Here is a 19,155-nt window from a genome sequence, read left to right as displayed (position 1 = left end):
CCTCAAAGGACATTCTTTTAATAAATACTTCAGAATTTTTTCACAGAAAATGACAGTTTTGGAGGAGGAATCATGTTTTCTTCCTCACATCCCATATGTAACCATAGTTACTAAAAAATTGTTTTGTTGCTATGAAAATAAAAACATACGTATTTCGTTTACTCTTCAAACATTCATCACTTGGTATAAAAATTTGGGAAATTTTATAAAACTTTGGTATAATCTTTATAAACACAATGGAAAGGAGTAATTTTTTTAGGAAAAGAAATATTACTTACTTTATGCTCCTGAAATATCCATGGATTACTTGACTTGAGAGCAGAGTCCTTGCAGTAGCTATAAGTTTCTCAGAGTCCTTGTAATTGATTTATATTTCCAGGTTTCCTGAGGTCATTCCATTGTAGGGATATATAACAGACAAGGCAAAGCTGATGACATTCCAGCCTGGGGGTAGTCAGACAAATAGACTGTCACACATATGGTACATCCCCATGGATGGAAAGGCCAGAGTGAAAGCATAGAAGGAATCATGTGGCACCCTATGCATTGTGTTAAAAAAATTCAATCAAGTAAATTTTAAAGATCTAATTGGCTTTATTGAATGATTCATGAATCAGCAGCATCTATCTAGCAAGTAGAGAGGAGTTCCAAAGGACTGCAAAACGGGAAAGGTTTTAAAAGGCAGAACAAGGAGGTCATAAAGAAAAAAGATTATTTCGGACCTAGGTATCCTACATATGGGGGACAGAAGGGGTCTAAGTGGCAGATTACCTCTTCTTCGTTTTGGGGATGGTGCGGGCCCACGTGACGGATTACGTTCTTGGTGCTGACCAGAAAATTCCTGACTGACCAATTAAGACTACATTTCTGGCGAGGTTGAAGCTTCAGTTAGGTTAGGTATTAAGCCCCGGTTTCATGGTGTGGCCTAGCACAAGTGATTCCATTTTTTGGCCTATGGCTTTTCTTTTTAACAGTTCCCCCCTTTTGATCAGACTTTCAGCTTAACTGAAAGAAGTGATCAAACTTTAAGGCATTAGCATCACTCTCAGCTACCTCTCTGAAGTTCTCATGGTTTTTATCATCTCTTTGGTGGTATCCATAGGTTATGATGTTTCTTCTACCCCGTGATATTCAAAGATTATAGCTTCAGGTTCACAATCTTTAAATTGGTTATTCTCTTCGTTCCTTTCCTGATGTTCCAGTCTTAGGGAGATCATTTGCTTTGTGTTTAGTGGCTGTGAACATGTATTTAAAGCTTTTGCCAGAACACGATGCACGAGGGAGATTATTATAATTATTATAAGCAGGATAATTCCCAATGTTTGGAGTACACTTCTGAGCCGTGGTGCCCAAGACCGAAATCAATTGAAATCAAGACCTCATTGAAGGAGTCACCTTTTTTAAGCCAAGTGGCTTGCTCAGTGATTTTATGTAATTGTTTCAACTTCCCCAGAAGTGTTAATCCAAGTGCAGCAGGGGGTGTTGGCTGCAACACACACTCTTGCTCAGCTCAAACAGAATCAAGGGCTATCCTATTATCAAGAATAACTTTAGCCACAGAGTCTAAGGATCTTTCTTGGGCAGCTCTTATCTTCGCAACAGAATCTGGAATATCTTCAAAAGTTAAAGAGAGGTTCCTCATTAACATTTACTCCTAATCAGGGATGTAGGGATCTGTCAAAGAGAGTTAATTTGGAATCATGCATGCCTCCTGGTATTAAGGGTCTGTGGACCATGTAGGCAGTTGCAGTCTGGTTATTCTTGCCTTGTATCCCTTTCTTTGCATAGAACATGGACACAAAGTTTCCCAAATTTGGGGTATTAATAAGAGACAGGGAAACATACCAGGGGTCTCTAGCCTCATGGACAGATCCGAGTTTTTGATGACAAATCCAGCAGTCTGAAAGGTTACTTCTCTTAGCAATGGCCTGGGAGATATGAATGGTGGTGTTATCTTTCCAGGCCAATGCTGGAGTAAAGGAAAGGAGAAGAGAGGGTTTCACGTTTAGTTAAAGCATGAAGTCATGATCTGGTGTCTTGGGAAGAAGCAGTCTACCTTGATGTCAGCTACTTCTCTTCCTAGTCAGTTTAATTTGGAGGTCTCCAGCATTTGGATGGGACCAGATGTCAGCTGGAGTCTTTGTTAACTGTGAAATATGTGCCCAAGGCTTGAATTGTTGAAGTTTCGCTGTCATCTGAATAGTAAAGGGGACTTGGTATAATCCCTTCCAAGAATATCCAAAGGCAGGCTTTGTGCTTACCAATTCAGTTGTATGATCTTAAAGTTATCAGAAGCCTGCACTTGTCAAAAAGTTATTTTCTTGAATTTTTCTGAAGATGAAATACTTTTGCCAGAAGACCTTTGCAAAGTGTCAGAGTAAAACAATAGCTCTCTGCAAATGACAGAAGACTTAAAAAATGTCCATTATTAAAGACCTGATGGAATTAACAAGGATATTTAGTTATTTCTGTGACACACAACATATTTAGATAATAACTGGAATTAGGACGTATCAGATTTCCAGGAATTTCACACAATTTATGAAATACTTATAACATATACCTGTAATAAACACAACATAAAGAAGGCTTTGTATTACTTCTTACATGCTTCCCATGTAATTTAACATACCAAATAAGCATAATTAATACCAAATAAGCATCTCCCTTTTTATAAGGAGAGAGAACAAATCTTTTGAAACATTCCAGGGGCCCTCTGGAAAATTTCCATGTTAGTTTAAGGTCAAAAAGACTTCATTTAGAATTTGATTTTGGGGAAGTTTGTCAAAAATATCAGAAGATTTTATAACTTGATCAAATAGGGTCATAGGTCATTGTGAAACAATACTTAGTTACCTATTTAATCAAAATAACAAAGATTTCCTAGGTAGACACTGAAGGTTACATAGTTCTGAGCAAAACTTAGCTCTTTTAATATCTAGAGGACTAGGTTTATTTAAGTAATCAATGACCTGATAATGACAACATAGAACATAGGTGATTATTTTGACAAGATATAATATCTTTGTTTTTTCTAGGCAGATTACTTAAAGAAAAACCTTTCGTAATCTCTTATTTTCAAGAACAGACTTATAGAAAACAAAAAATGTTGACCTTCTCACAGAGAAAAAAACAAATTCCAATTTTGCACCAGCCAACTTTTGATATTCAAACTTATTTACATAACTAAATTCATTCTACTTATCTAGTCCTGACCACATGTAAAATTCCTTTTCCTTATTATTTCTAGTAGGCTTAACTAACTGCACATATAAGAATATTTAACTCTTAGTAACCTTTAATTCTAGTGAAAACTAAGAAGCATTATAAACTGTCATTTATATCAGCATTCTGTTTACTGCCAGACTTATAAATACTTTTTATAATTTCTGGAAAAATGCTCACAATGGCACAAAAGATGTTTGCTAATAGACCCAAATATCTTTAATTCCTTTGTGAAAGGAAGCAAAAAGTGGATAAACCTATGCCCAGTAATAAATGTTTCAATATTTTATCCTATTTGGAAATGGTCTGGATATTCTATGACTATCCATCATTTAATTCAACTTAGCAAAACTTTAAGGTCTCAGGATACTAGAAAGCTTTGGGGTAAGTACGAAAAAGTTCATCTAGAAACTTTTCTCTCACTTACACCCATTTAATTTACTTGTTTTCAATAATTATGTTTAGACCACCCACAAAAACCTCATGAGACATTAGACAAAGTCTGTTAATGTTCTAGGTTATTTTTCTGGCTGACAAATTTTGCAAGAGATAACATGAATTTATTTGACTAATAAGCCCAGGTAGAATAAAAAGTTTTGTCTGCATTATATTCAATGTTATTAACTCTAAAGGCATATCTATTTTCATTAAACCATCAAACTTAAACTAGCCTTTATTTACCAAACATTATCGCAGATCATGTGAACTTGAAAAGCATTTGGGTTAGTTTGAATCCTAAATTTGTAAAAGGCTTGCTTGTTTAAGCCAGTTAAATGGAGCTCTTTTACAAATTAACTTTAGCAATACCATTCAAAGGTAGAAAAATGCCACACACCTACAACACATATAGACACACATGAGCATACAGACAGACATAAACAGAGATCTTACAGTTTTCATTTAAAAATTTTCCTTGAACTAGATTTTTGGGCAAGAGTGCTGCTTTAGCAATTTGTATTTTTTTTAAAGTCCCCTTCCCCACCTCCTTTTTTTTTTTCCTGCAGTTCTCTAGAGCTATACTTCTAGCTTTGCAAAGACTTTTAAGATAAGGACAGTTGTTCTCAATTCCTTAAAGAACTGCGTTGGAGCCTGGATGCTAACGGACTGACATACCCCTCTACCTATGTTGGAATGTTTCTCTCTGGTTACATTTAGCTTAGAGAAGATGGCCAAAAAAAATTTTTTTTAATCTGTCAGGCTCTGAATATCAGCTTCCAATTTGGCCAAACCTCTGGTTATAAAGTTATTAAATCCTTTCAAATATCTTGTCAGTTTTCAGCCAGGACAAACAATGGATATTTCTGGTAATATTGAACAAACTCTTGGACTCAAGAGGTGTCCCCCAAAAGGGTGCAAAAGATATTATATTCACAAGATCTAGAGTCACCCAAAGGCAAGCAAAAGAAAGAACTGACAACTTGCATGTCCCAGGCAGGCAGAAAGCCAAGCCAGGTACTTAGGGCATCAAGCAAGACAAGCAAGAAGGCAATGGCTATCCCTGGGAGAGAAAGGATCAATAACCAATGGATCTGTATTGGAAAGGAAGGGACAAGTTGAAATTTTATTTTCCTCTTTCACCTGGGCACTATAGACAGGTTCAGTAGAACTGGGTTTGGTAAGAATTCTTACCTTTCCCTGGCTTCTGCCATTTCTCCCTGGATCCCCTCTACAGGCTCCTGTTTTTTATTCACTTTAATTTTAGCTTTCCTTGGCAATTTAAGGGCATAGTGTAGCAGTTTACCAGAAGATCCCTCAAAGTCTCATCAGCTCTGAGAGGTGTCCATATGGGGGCCCTCCTTCGAAGATAGGCATGGGGGTGTCTGTAAGGCCATTAACATGGTGGGCTTTTGTTTACGGTCTCCTGTTCTCTTTAGAGTGGAAAAGGCAATTCAGACAGGATTACTAGAATGAATACTTAAGTAAAGGAGGAAAGAGGGGACCACTGGAGTTATGTCAGTCTTACAGTCTTTTGTTTTAGGAACCTCTTATATCTTTAATTTTTTCTTAGCTCTTTGCAACAGAACTTTCAGTGGAGCTATTTTGAAATTTTGAACCCTTTTGGAGGCTTTTGCATACCAATTAAAATATGTATCCCTTGCTTTTAAGTTCACTTCTTTTTTTTTTTTTTGCGGTATGCGGGCCTCTCACTGTTGTGGCCTCTCCCGTTGCGGAGCACAGGCTCTGGACGCACAGGCTCAGCGGCCATGGCTCACGGGCCCAGCCGCTCCGCGGCATGTGGGATCTTCCCGGACCGGGGCACGAACCCGTGTCCCCTGCATCGGCAGGTGGACCCCCAACCACTGCGCCACCAGGGAAGCCCTTAAGTTCACTTCTTAAAAGATTTTATCTAATTGGAATGTTCCTCATAATGGCCATTGTAATTTCCCTGAGGGCTGGCAGCAGTTCGGTAGGACCCTAGCTTCATATGGGGTTCAACTCACATTTCTGTCCAGCCATATTTTGCCACAAATGGAGTGCCACCCACATTTCTGTCTGGTCATATTTTGGGGATCCCCAACATGATAGTTACCAGGTAAAACTCTCAGGACACAGTAAGATTTTGACATTTTTGTAGACATCTATAGCTTCTGCGATTATAGTTCTTAGACATAAAATAGGCAGTTGTGCCAGAAGGCGGTGCACTTTACTCTTTAGAAATTAAAGATCCCATGTCTTTTAGCTAGCCTTTATCAACACAAAACAGGACAAACAAGTATGTGTACCTGAACACTGCAGAATTAAGTACAGTAAATACCAAATACTGCAGCTTGGCCAAGAAAAAGGCCCTGGTACACTACCAACAATTCCCAACTTGGAACCTGAGCCTGAGGTGAAGAACTGAACCAGCAGACCTCAACAAACAGGGTCTGTGGACTGATTCCAAACAAATGGGGAACTGTAGCTAGCAGTTCCCAACATGGAATCTAGGGACAGAACCATAAGCTGGGGTTTCCAGTCAAATAGGAAATTGTGGTCGGAACTACCAGAAGTACCCAACATGGAACTAGTGATTCCAAACAAATTGGGAACCAACTGGAAAGCCAGTTAGATCTGGAGTTCAACACAAAAAGAGCAGAGCTCAAACCGAGAGGAACTTACCAACAGCCCCCAGAAATGGAGAGAAAGACAGTGGACTCAGATAGGAGTTTGCAGGTATCACGACTGTGTTTCTTGTTGTCCCAAAATGCCATCAGAACTTCACTTTGGATCACACTGCTGCCACCAAATCTGTTAAAAAACCAAAATTCATCTGACTAAATTTTAAAGCTCTAATTAGCTTTATTGAATGATTCATGAATTAGGCAGCATTCTTCTGTGAGTAGAGGGGAGCTCCAAAGGGCTACCAAAAGGGAAAGATTTTTAAAGACAGGACAAGCAAGTCATAAAGAAAAAAGATTATTTCAGGGCTCCCCTGGTGGCGCAGTGGTTGAGAGTCTGCCTGCCGATGCAGGGGACGCGGGTTCGTGCCCCGGTCCGGGAAGATCCCACATGCCGCGGAGCGGCTGGGCCCGTGAGCCATGGCTGCTGAGCCTGCGTGTCTGGAGCCTGTGCTCCGCAACGGCAGAGGCCACAACAGTGAGAGGCCCGCGTACTGCAAAAAAAAAAAAAAAGATTATTTCAGGCTTAGGTAACCTACCTATGGGGGACAGAAAAGGTCTATGTGGCAGATTACTTCATCTTCCTTTGGGGAATGAACGTATTACCTCATTGGTATTGACTAGAAAATTCTTGACTGCCTGGTTAAGACTAAATTTCAATTAGGTTAGGTATTAAGCCCCAATATGGTGGTGTGGCTTAGCATAAGCGACTCCATCTTGGGCCTGTGGTTTTCTTTTTAACAGCACAGAGTCAGACACTTCATGTAGACAGGAGAAGCAATTGTGCCTGTTGGTCATGAGGAGGCAGTGACACTAGATGTAGGGAACATATACTCTTACAAGTTTAAGGTATGCATGGGCTACTCAGGACTTTGTGCCCAGGACACTTGGGTTTGACATACATAGATGAAATTTTATTGGGAGTGAGGCAGGTAGACAATAAAAAAGTAATCTGGTAGTCATTGTCTATCATGCTCTTCTACATAGGATCTGAACCTAGAATGACTGTGAAGAAATTACTTAACCTTGTTATTTTCAGTTTCATCATCTCTGAAATGGGGAGAAAATTATTCATTTATTCAGTCATTTGTTCATGCCCTCATTTAGGCATCTGTTATTTATAAAACACCTACTGTGTACCAAGCACTCTCATTTTCAGAATGGTAATAAAGATTAAAAGAGACAGTGGGGCTTCCCTGGTGGCGCAGTGTTTGAGAGTCCACCTGCCGCTTCAGGGGACATGGGTTCGTGCCCCGGTCTGGGAAGATCCCACATGCCGCGGAGCGGCTGGGCCGGTGAGCCATGGCCGCTGAGCCTGCGCGTCCAGAGCCTGTGCTCCGCAACGGGAGAGGCCACAACAGTGAGAAGCCCGCATACCGCAAAAAAAAAAAAAAAAAAAAAAAAAAGAATAAATATAAGGTCCAATATCTGGCGTAAAATGGATGCTTAATACACAATAGCTATTAATGTTTTGCTGTGCCTCCAAGGATTCCAATGCAGTTTAATTAATGTGCATATGCAACCAACCTGTACCATACCCACCACCCACTAGAGTTTTGAGCAAGATTGGCTTCCCACTGACCTCAACAACAATTCCTCACAAATCACGGATTACAGAACTTTCATCTGAGTGAAAGTTTAGACTAGAATGTTAAAAAGAACCTACTTTTAAAAGACATTTTTTAATTGAAAGTGGGCCACTCAGCTTCCAATGAAATCTTCTCTTAAGTGCGTACGTCTTTGACTGAGGTGTTCTCTGAAAGGAATATAAGATTTAGATTTATTTTCATTGACTTAGAATTCTTAAAGCTAGCCCAGAGGTTAATGATGAAGGAAGTCTCGATGAACAAGCAGCTGTTTGTATGGTACTCCGAAGCTTCAGTTAAACACTTGACCGTTCCTTTTTCCTAGGGAAGAAATCACTGTGACAGTGCTCCTTCTCATTATAAATCTTCTCTCAGCATACACATTTTTAATGCTAACTCAAATGCTAATTGGTGAAAATATAACTCTAGTTATGATTTGGAGTCTGTTAATCTTGCTACTTCATAAGCCAGCCTCTTTGTTTAGCAGACGATAAGGTGTGTGTGGGGGGGAGTTTTGCTGCTGAGAAAATGGGCTGCTGGTGATACTGTGCTCCAAAGACGCAGGCATCCGTGACGGTTTGGTTGTAAATAAGACTAAGAAATTCAAAATAAAGGCTAACCTAGTTTTCCTCCTCCTTTTGCAAATCTCTGCTCGATCTGCCGCCACCATCGTCTGCAGAACGGCTACACGCCTTTGCACCAGGCCGCCCAGCAGGGCCACACGCACATCATCAACGTCCTGCTGCCGCACGGGGCCAAGCCCAACGCCACCACCGCGGTAAGGCGGCGCCGGCTGCCCCTTTCCGCGCAGCTCCTTCCTTGCCCCCGCCCCTATCCCCCTCCAGGGGGGCCGCTTGGCTGAGCTGAGTCCCCATACAGCCTCCTTAAATGAGCCTCCGCACTCCGGAAAGCCTGGGATTTCCAGAAATCAGCCTGGGATTTCCCTGAGAGCGCTCGTCCCGGGAGGGAGCGCTCGTCCCGGGAGGGAGCGCTCGTCCCGGGAGGGAGCGCTCGTCCCGGGAGGGAGCGCTCGTCCCGGGAGGGAGCGCTCGTCCCGGGAGGGAGCGCTCGTCCCGGGAGGGAGCGCGCCGCGGCCTGACCCAGTCTTTCCTCCGGGAGGGGGCCCTGCGCTCGGGCTGCTGGAAAGAGCTCGGCTTCCAGCTGGCTCTCGGCTGGGCGCGGAGTCCGACCCCTCCCGCCCGGCCTTCTTAAGGGAGCACAGTTTCCGAGGCCGCTGGCTCCGACTAAGCTGTTTGGGATGTGGAGCCGTTGAATTGTAAACTAAGCGGTGCAATTTAACAAACCGGGATCCCCAGTGGCTGCTGGAGCCTGCGTTGCTTGCTTGTGTCCTTTTGCTGCACGGTGAGCTTCTGCACAGCTGCAGCTAAATATGTTACTGTGTTCCCTGTGGTAACATCTTACCTGCAACAGATGGCCTGACCTCTGTTGAGGAGTGAGTGTACTTGGTACTTGAATAGTTTTCTTCGGAGGCCTCATCCTCAGTTCAAGAGTTACTTTCCTAAGCATAGTACAGGATTCGGAGAGGGGTTTGACAACTTTAGGGTTAAAGCCGTCAAGCACTTCTTATTAGAAAGAGCAAGCAGCTGCAGCTTGTTGTGTTACCATGGTGACCTGGGCTATAGTCTAGAGAAGTTACAAAGAAGATTCAGATGTAATGGTAAAAACTAGTGATTTTCCTAAGCTGTGCCTGTTTTGGAAGGAAATGCTGGCTCATGTGGAGCCGCGGGTGAGCTCATTGGCTCACATCGCCGTCCTCCCTCCGGGCTCTCACTCTCTCTTTCACTCTGTCTTCAGAATGGCAACACTGCCTTGGCGATTGCTAAGCGTCTGGGCTACATCTCCGTGGTGGACACCCTGAAGGTTGTAACCGAGGAGGTCACCACCACCACCACGGTAAGTGAAAGGAACCCATCGGCTTCGGCTCCCTTGTGGCTTTTAAGCCACAGACATTTTCACTTACAAAATGTTTTGAGCTTTTGATTTTGAACTTCTTTTATTGTAGAGCATACATTGGAGTATGCAGATGTAAAGGCATTTACACAACTAGTAACAGAGATTTCAGCTTCCTTTAGTCAACATAAATCCATATAAAATGCGTGAATGTAATTTTATAATACTTCCTTTTTCTGTGACTGACTTCTTTTTTTCTGGCTCCTCTGCCCTGTTGCTGTAGTTGGGTGTGACACCTACCGCTGGCAAAGTGGTAGGACACTCCACAGCAAACTTTTTATCTTAGCCCGGAGGTCACGCCAGACTCTGGGAAGACCCTGATCCCTGCTACGCTCACGACTGGGTCAGATGCATTCCCAGTGAGAACAATTCATCCTGCTTTTCTTCCTATTTCGGATTATTTTTTATTCAAAAAGAAAATCGAATGTGCTTAAGAGAGAAACTGTGTCTGTATCTTGACAGAATATATATGTAACATTTTTTATTTTCGCTGTTTGGAATATGACTGCTGATTCTTTAGGAGAGAACAGTGATCATCACTGGCCTTTGCCAGAGAAACTCTGGAAGAGTGAGGACCGTGATGTTAATGAGTCCTAATGCTCTTGTGCTATTCAGCTGGAGCAAAGCTTAAAAGGAGGCCTCCTGAGAGGAAACTCGCAGCTGAAAAGTGCTCTTCTCTTTGCATATATTTATTAACTTTTCTCCTTAAGCATCAACTCTAAGAACAACAGCTCTTTAATTTCTCTTCATAAAGTAGAAAAGTAGACCGACAGCAGAACATTTAGATGTTCCTGAGAGACAATAAGATCATGAATCAACAAATGTAAAATTCTGAATGAGGTTCTAGTAAATGCTCCAAGCTACGAATAATGCATATAGAGTTTTGGAACACCTGGTACTTTTGATAGATGTAAGGAAAAAGAAAGGAATTTTGTTCTTCAGGCTGACAGCAAGTCCCTGTTGACAGATATTGAGGTAGTTGGTTTGATGTGAAGTTTTAAATAGAGTGGAGTATGATTTATTAATGAACTACAAGACAGAGACTGAATTTAGATGAGAGAATGGCACTGTGTGTTTTCTCAAGCAAAATCTTTGGCCAGTGTACCACAATATTTTTAAAGATTTAAAGTATAGTGTCAATAAATTATATAGTAGAAAAACAAGTCTTGTCATCACCTCACACTATACTTCTGAGTCACTACATATGGCTAAATCGTAATGGCTTTTTCTTACTATATGATTTGTTATACCAGGAAAATCTTCATACTGGGCACCTGTACATATATCTTTAGATATATATAAATAAAGATATATGTGCACATTTGAAACAATGTGCACATCACAGATAAGTGAAGGTTTTGGTGGCAAGATTGGGTAAACACTTTTGTTCTTAGAAGTCATGTTTTCTCTCAACTTTACCTCTTGCATGTTCTGGGAATTATGCATGTACATTTTTATCAGATGACCACTAGATGGCAAACTTGCATCTTTTAGCTATCTTGACCTGCTTTTTCTTCCATTCATTTCATTAATTCATTCCTTTAGTATTTATTGGATATAAAATATGTGCTGGGTTCTGTGCTCAGTGCTGAAGTGTCATCAATGGTGAAAACACTACTCCTCCCTACCGGCAACTTACAGTGTAGTGGGAGTGAAGAATGAGACTTAAGTTTTGTAAGAAAATATCAATAAATTCTTGTTTAATATCAATAGAACTATAGAACGTACACGTCTAATTTCAAAGAGATCTCAGGCTCACAAATATTACTTAGAGTGAATGAATTTAACTATACAGATCTATATTTAAAAAGAGGAGCAATTTTTTTAAATACTATTGCTAAAGTTCTCAAATACCCTGTCAGAAATCAGACATATGGTCATATCTCCACATATGTAGCTCTAGGGGGATGTGAAAACTCCTCATAAAACTCTCTGTGAGCTTTTTTTCTTTTCTGGTAACTATTAATCTCTATGCTGCCTAGCTAATCATTGCTCCAATAAAAACCACCATACTTAGAAATCAAGTTTCTAGGTGAAAAGCCAACAAACAAATGTAAAACATAACAGCATGTCTGCTTTCAGTTGGGAAAATAAGAAATCATTGCCCACATTAACTAAACAAGTACCCCCTTTATCTAAATGGGTAGTTTTATTGGTTACATGTTTTAATGCTGCCCTATCTTTACTTTCTTCTTCTCTTAGAATTCGATTCTTAGAACTGTGAGTTTTATTGTTTTGTGAAATGGAATTTGGGGTTAAGGATTGAAAATATGAACTTATTCCTTCTGTGATGTGAGTCTTCTTACTTTATACTTCTTCTCTTTCAGAAGAGATTTTCATTCATTCTTTTCCCACATAGCGATGATATTAATGATATTAAAAACTATAACTAAAATTTAGTAGTTACAAATATGCCAGACACTGAGGGTAGATCTAGGATTCAAATTTAGGTTGTCAGATTCCAAAATCCATATTCTTAACCACTCTGATGTAACTGATCTTGACTTTGCTAAAAGTAGCTTACCAGGAATTTTCAACTTTTAAAAACTCACTTAAATAGCGCCCTTTATGGATTTTCATGGAAGTATCATATTCAGTATCATTTTCTAAAATCTACAGATTCACTAAAAATAATTTGGAACTACTCACTGGTGGTAGGTAAATAGCACGAGGCAATAATTATGTAAAATTAATCCAATTAAATTTCATGTTACTACCATTTGAATGTAATAGTTGAACTACAGCCATACATCTAACATACGAATTTCACATCATTGGCTTCATACGATGTGCCGTTTGAGCAGCAATGTGAGTTCTCTGCCATCAGAGAAAGTTTCCTTTGCTATTCCTCCTTCCAGAATTCGTCACCCCAAAGTATGAATAAAGTCATTGTGTGGAGAGAAGAGTAAGGCAGCAGTTTGTAAAGGAAAAGTCACTGCTTCTGAAATTTGTGAGACATTTTTGGAATCCTGGTTTGTTTCCTTAACCTTTGCTTTTCTAACTTTACTTCGTAAGACCTAGCAGAGGATATGAGACAGTTGAGCACTCTCTGGGGATTACAGTCATTGTCTATTTGCCGGAATGGACATCAGAGTGGGAGGGACACATTTCTGGCAGCAGAAGCCAGCAAGCTCAGTCTCCTAATGCAGTTTGGAAGAACTGTGAGATATGACTCATCCCTCTACTTACTGATCAGCTATCATCAATTATTTGCATAGTTTTAAAGTGATCGTTGCATATAATCATTGATATGTAGAGCATAAATTACTGAATAAGCTACTAAAATAAAAATGACATTATAGTTATATTACCATTTAAACTTTGGTTCTAAATCTTATCTGATGCCATAAGTCCGTTAAAATGGGAATCATAAAAGTGGCAGTGCAATAAATACATGTAAAGTCATTTGACACTTTTTAAGTGGAGTCAAGAACTTTTCTTTGAATACAGGTCCATTGACTAGAAGGCTAAGTTGTCATTCTTGAACAAAGAACATCTGTAATACATACTGTATTGTGTGTGTCTATCCTATAATGTCTATATCTATATACAGTTTATCCTGTGTATTATCTTAAAGAGACACTATTCTGAGTGCAGAACCTTTTTAAATTTTTGACATTTTTTCCCCAACGTGCTATAATTGTCTCAACCACACCTGAGTAGCAGTTATTTTTGGAGACTCACCTTTGTTGAGACTTTCCAAACCATTTACCTTAGTTTTTATAGAAAAATATTACTTATGTAGTATTTAACTTATATATAAAAATTATGTTAACATGTACAATTGGTATAAAGGGGTTTGGGAGCAAAACCAGGTTTAGCTTGTAGCACTGATGGGAGCCAATGTGTGTGGACACTGGAAGGTGGCATACTAGCCAAGGTCACTCGCCACGCTGTGACTTATTGTGACTTGCTGAGTAAGTGGTACAAAGGAAGTGGTTGACCAGGGAGATGGGCTAAATGAAGAGCAGTAAAGCACACTTTTTCTTTTGCACAAAAAAAAAAGCAGATATTATCCCCCATTTATAAAACACCATGTGAGGACTCATGTTTGATTTTCTACATCATGAGAAATGTTAAAAACTCATTATTAAGTCTGCCATCTATCGCATTCTATTTGTTTTGCCACATTATATGATTTAATTACATCCTATTAAACTTATGCATCGGGCACTACTCATTTTAACTTTTAAAGTAGTTTCTCATCTTGACCATAGAATCCGAGATTCTATAGCAGAAGAAGACGCCCATGATCATTTAATTATATCCTTGTTTTCTTTGGGCTATTCAGATGTACTTGCATAAAACCATATTTATGTTTGGCTAATCAAGTTTTCAAAGGACACTTCATTTAAAGGGACAATTTTTTTCATTTCTTATCACATTACTGATGAGTGGGAAGACTTATTTATTATCCATTCAACAAATATTTACTGACGACCTTTTAAGGGTCAGGCACTATGTCATGTACAAATGCATACTATATTTACTACATTGTGTATAGAAAGCAGTTTTAATATCTGTGCCAAAAAATATCCATGACCAATATGATCAGTGTTACTTTTTCTATTGCCACATATATTTGCTGATAATAACCTTAATAGCATTCAATAACCAAACTAAAGCAAAGTTAGTTCCACTCTCACAAGTTCAAAGAAAATATAGTCACATTATCAGCATCTGAAAATAGAAACTGAGAAGGTCAGGCAATATAATTTAATCATTTAAAGTGTATTTCCATCAGTTATTTTCAAATGGAGAAGCATCTTCTTGTGGAAATGTTTCCTATGAAGGGCAAATACTCTAGAACATTTCTGCAAAAATGGACTTTCTGGTGTGGTCTAATGCAGTAGGTATCCCTTAAAATTTTTAATCATTTAATGTACATTTAGATACTTATTTTAAAAGTTTCCCCAAAAGTCATAGTTTAATTGAATGTCATTGTCTCTATCCTGTATTTTAAATGTAAGTCATTTTTCTGCAATCTATACATTTTCCTAATGCAGGAAAGTGGGTCGCAAATTGAGCTGCACAATAGACCCACCTGAGGAACTTTAAAAAATACCTATAGCTGGCCCTGTCTTCAGGGATGCGGATTTAATTGGCTTGTGTTGAGACCCAAGCAACAATATGTTTTAAATTTCTCTAATAATTATAATATGCAGGTAGAGCTGAGAACCGTTAATATAGAACTTAGGTTATCATCTTTCTGTGTTAAATTCATAAGTTAATTAATATTATAATTAAATGGTATATTTTTAAGTTTGTTCATTCATCAAATTCTTATTGACTACCTGTTATTCTCCAGAACTTTGGATAGATGCTTTTGTCTTTCCTACAGTGTTTAATTTGTTTTCAGTGAATAAGACATTATGGAATTATTTAGACATCAGAAACAACATGCTGGAAAGCTGAATTTACTACTCTAGTCTACAATTGTACCTTCATCTGGATAACATGAAACTTTCTTTACTTTCTGCATTTCTTCCTTTTCTTTTCTTCCCAAAGAAAATCTATGTGGTCATTATGTGGATCTTAAATGTATTATGTCATCAATTTATTCCAATATGTATTTGAGAAGCCCCTACTATGTTTCAGGTTCTGTGGAAACAACTTCTTTCATGACTCACACCCATGAGGTGGGAGGTGAAGGGGGCACGTACAGGTGTGTGTGATGTGGTGCACGTGATGCTATAGGAGTGGGTAGCGGCAGATAAACATGGTTGAACAAACACATTCATTGAGGAGGGTCAGGGTGTGTTTCTCCAAGGAAGTTACATCTTATATGAGCCAAGACAAGAGAAGGAAGAACATTTCTGGTAAAGAAAAGGCTATATGGGGGAAAAAAGCAGAGGCATAAGAGACCATGGCTGCCAACATGGTTGTAGCGTGTGGTGGAGGGATGAGGCCTCCCTGACAATCCTTACTACATCACCAAGCATCTTCCCAGCCAGTTTGCCAGACCCTTGAACAACCCGGGGAATTCATCCGAATATAACTTACAGTCAGCCATCTGTAAGGATGGTTCCGCATCCATGGGTTCAACCAACCTCAGATCATGTAGTAATGTAGTGTTTACTATTGAAAGATATCCACGTGTAAGTGGACCCATGAGTTTCAAACCTGCATTGTTCGGGGATCAACTCTATTAAGTTTTCTTCTGAAGAAAATGGGAAGCCACTGAAAGGTTATGCAGTATCACATTGTGATTTAATCAGTCCTTCACATATAGAAATTATACCCCTGTATGTAAATATATTCTTAAATTAATCAGTTGAATTTCCCTGTAAAATTATTTGAAGTTCTCTACTGCTTTTGGAAAAAAAAGAGTTGGTGGTAGGGGTATTGTAGCCAAACAAGTCTGTAGTCTCTAGGTAGCAAAGCTTAAAAACCTAGACAACCTATTTACTGTATTTTAGTGGCTTTAGTTGAAGATTTTACTCTTATTTTAGGAGATTAGTTTTTAAATTTTCTCGTAACAATGCCAAGTGATGTACTTAATGCACTTTCAATGCAGAAACTAGAGATAGGAATTTGAGACTCAACTATCTTTAGGTGATATTTCAAGTCATGAGATGTGGATTTTTATCCTTTTTTTTTATCACTGTGGTATCCCTGGTGTCTGAAACAGTGCCTGGCATGCAGTAGGCACTCAGAATGTTTCTTGAGTGCCTGAATGACTAAAATGTTCAGAGGCCCTTTGTTTTTAAGATTAATTTAATATCAAAATATAGTGATGATAAATTATGCTAGCTAATATTTACTGAATACTAACATATACTAAGCACTGTTCTTAGAGCTCTTATATATTTCATTTAATCTTCATAACAATTTTATGAAGTAGTATTATTATCCTGTTTTACAAATGATGAAACTGAGGCACAGAGAAATAAAGAGACTTGCTAAGGCCTCATAGCTAATAAATGATGAAGTTAGAATTTGAACCCATGTAGCCAGACTCCAGAGCCTGGTCTCTTAACCTTACCTCATCCATCAGGGATAGAAGGCAGTGCATCTGGCAACTCTGGAGGGCTATTATGGAAGGCAAATAAGCAGCAAGCCAGAATTGTAGACCCATGAAAGACTATAAGGATGGGTGATTCTCCACTGTTGATCCTCTAATCCCAGAAGAGATGCATCACATTTTCTGCCCCGAAGTTTATGTATTTCACATTGTTTACAACTTCGTTCCAGTGGCTTTGTTTTTCATAAATTGCACATATTCACTGCTTCTTTTGAAAGCTTTTCTGGAGACATTACTTAGTCCATTTGAGGGAAGCCCTGAAAACCTGAATCTGCTTTCTCAATATGGCTATTAATGCCATTGCTAAAGAATTTATTTTGCAAATGGGAATTCAAAATAATGAACTTTCTCTTGCACAACTTCACTGGAGTAAACGATCATTTATCTTCAGAAAGAACAAATGAGTTTCCATGAAGGAGAATAAGAGACTAAGCTTCCAAAATGTCCGTGTGGAGAAGATGGAGTGCTCGGGGCCTGATTGCTTGCTGATGCTGTTGACTATGGCCTCTCCTCTGTGACTCTTTTGATCTTTTGTTTGATTTTTGTTCTTAAGTTGAGCATTAATGACTTTTGTCTTTCCAGACTATCACTGAAAAACACAAGCTAAATGTTCCTGAGACCATGACTGAGGTTCTTGATGTTTCTGATGAAGAGGGTAAGACTTTTATTCATTCTCCTATGACATCTGTCATGGTCTTACACAAAGGAAACCATCCATTTTTTCAGGGAACAAGCTGGTACGGTGGATGTGGATGACAGCATCTTAGCACTTAAAGTAACCTTTTCACCTTTGTTTCAGTACATTTACTTTTTCAATTTGGGGGAGGGAGGATTTTGTTTATATATTTTCAACTGGTGTTATCTTTAATGACTTACTAAATAACAGGACTAGGACAAGGGAGAGAAACTGGAAGTCGGCCATCTGTTGAGATATCTACCTGATAATACAATTATTGTTAATATGTTTTAACTATGCTAAAATACATTTTTTATTAAAATGCTTTAAAGTAAAAGAACTTAACGTATACTCTATCAATGGTATATTGAGAAATCTCTGCTTTCTAATTGGTTCAAACATACAGAATATATTTTAAAACTAATATATAGAAAAAAATATATTTAAAAACTAATACATAGAAAAAAAGAGCCTTAGCGAAGGTTAAAAATAGTGCAGGAGTAAGTCATACAAATTCAACATAAGAATTGATAAGTCAGAAGAACTATATGCCCCCTATAGTTCTAGAGTTGATAAAAATTATCTAAGCCAGTGGATTTCAAAGGTCTGAGAAGCTCTACGAGGAGCACCAGGGACTGCCTTGGGGTGGGTATGGGGCATCATGTTAGAGGTACTGCCAGAAGGGTTTCTAGCTCCCCACCTCTACTTCAACTAGAGTAGTTGACTTTTCTTGAACAATAAGAAAAATCTGCTAAAAAAATCATGAATGCAGCACATAAAGTATGCAACCAAGTTTCAGTAGTGCAGCTATTGGGCAAGTGTACCTGTTAGAAAAATATATATGTATGTATATACATGACATGACATGTATACATGAATACATGTACATAAGTGTACATGTTTGAAAAATTATTGCCATACTGACCCTAGTAGTAGGCCCAATACTAACTGCTTTTATGGAGAAATATTAAAGGTATTTTTTTAGGTTCTTCAAGATGTATTCAGAAGGTAAAACTTTACATTGAGATGCCCTTATTTGGAAACAATTTGTTAATTCACCTATCGGTAACAGACATTGAGTTGTCTCAGCTTTTATAAGAACTTACGACAAGAACAAACAAATGTTGGGTCAATGTACTATTGTAAGTAAATTAAAAGGTATTGCCAAAGCTAATGGTTCCAAGTATTTATTGTAATAATTTTGCGTTCCATCCTAATACTTGCCAATTTTCGACATCTGTACGTACACACTATATTTTGTTTCGTGTGATCTTCTTTCTTATCTTCACTTACATGTTGAACAGCTTTTAAACAGTTTGGTGACCACTTTATTGATGGGGAAGTGCTTAGTGATTCAGGTACCTTTAGAGGAAATTGTTGAAGTGGAAGTTTGTCTTTGCTTTTAATTTTTCTTAGCTGGCTAGAAGCAACTAGCTTAATATTTAAATCTGGGTGCCTAATACTAATCTGGTGGTTTTTGAAATAGCGTGTGTAATATGAGTGGAATTGCTTATGTGTGCATTTGGGTGTGTGGATTGTTATTAACTTGGAAGCTTAACACTATGAATTGCTTAT

General features: G+C 38.7%; 1 protein-coding gene across 20 annotated transcripts in view; it reads left to right on the top strand.

Moving 5' to 3' along the window:
- Window positions 1–19,155, top strand: part of ANK2 (ankyrin 2) — a 240,916-nt gene that overhangs the window by 143,216 nt on the left and 78,545 nt on the right. For all 20 annotated transcript variants that reach the window (XM_067735248.1, XM_067735265.1, XM_067735257.1 and 17 more), the window contains 3 exons: window positions 8,589–8,687; window positions 9,725–9,823; window positions 17,487–17,559. In XM_067735248.1, the coding sequence (XP_067591349.1) occupies window positions 8,589–8,687; window positions 9,725–9,823; window positions 17,487–17,559 (271 nt within the window). The remainder of the gene's footprint in view (window positions 1–8,588; window positions 8,688–9,724; window positions 9,824–17,486; window positions 17,560–19,155) is intronic.

This window comes from Pseudorca crassidens, chromosome 4 (assembly GCF_039906515.1).
Source record: "Pseudorca crassidens isolate mPseCra1 chromosome 4, mPseCra1.hap1, whole genome shotgun sequence".
Lineage (NCBI taxonomy): Eukaryota > Metazoa > Chordata > Mammalia > Artiodactyla > Delphinidae > Pseudorca > Pseudorca crassidens.
This window is presented reverse-complemented; position numbering and strand designations above follow the sequence as displayed.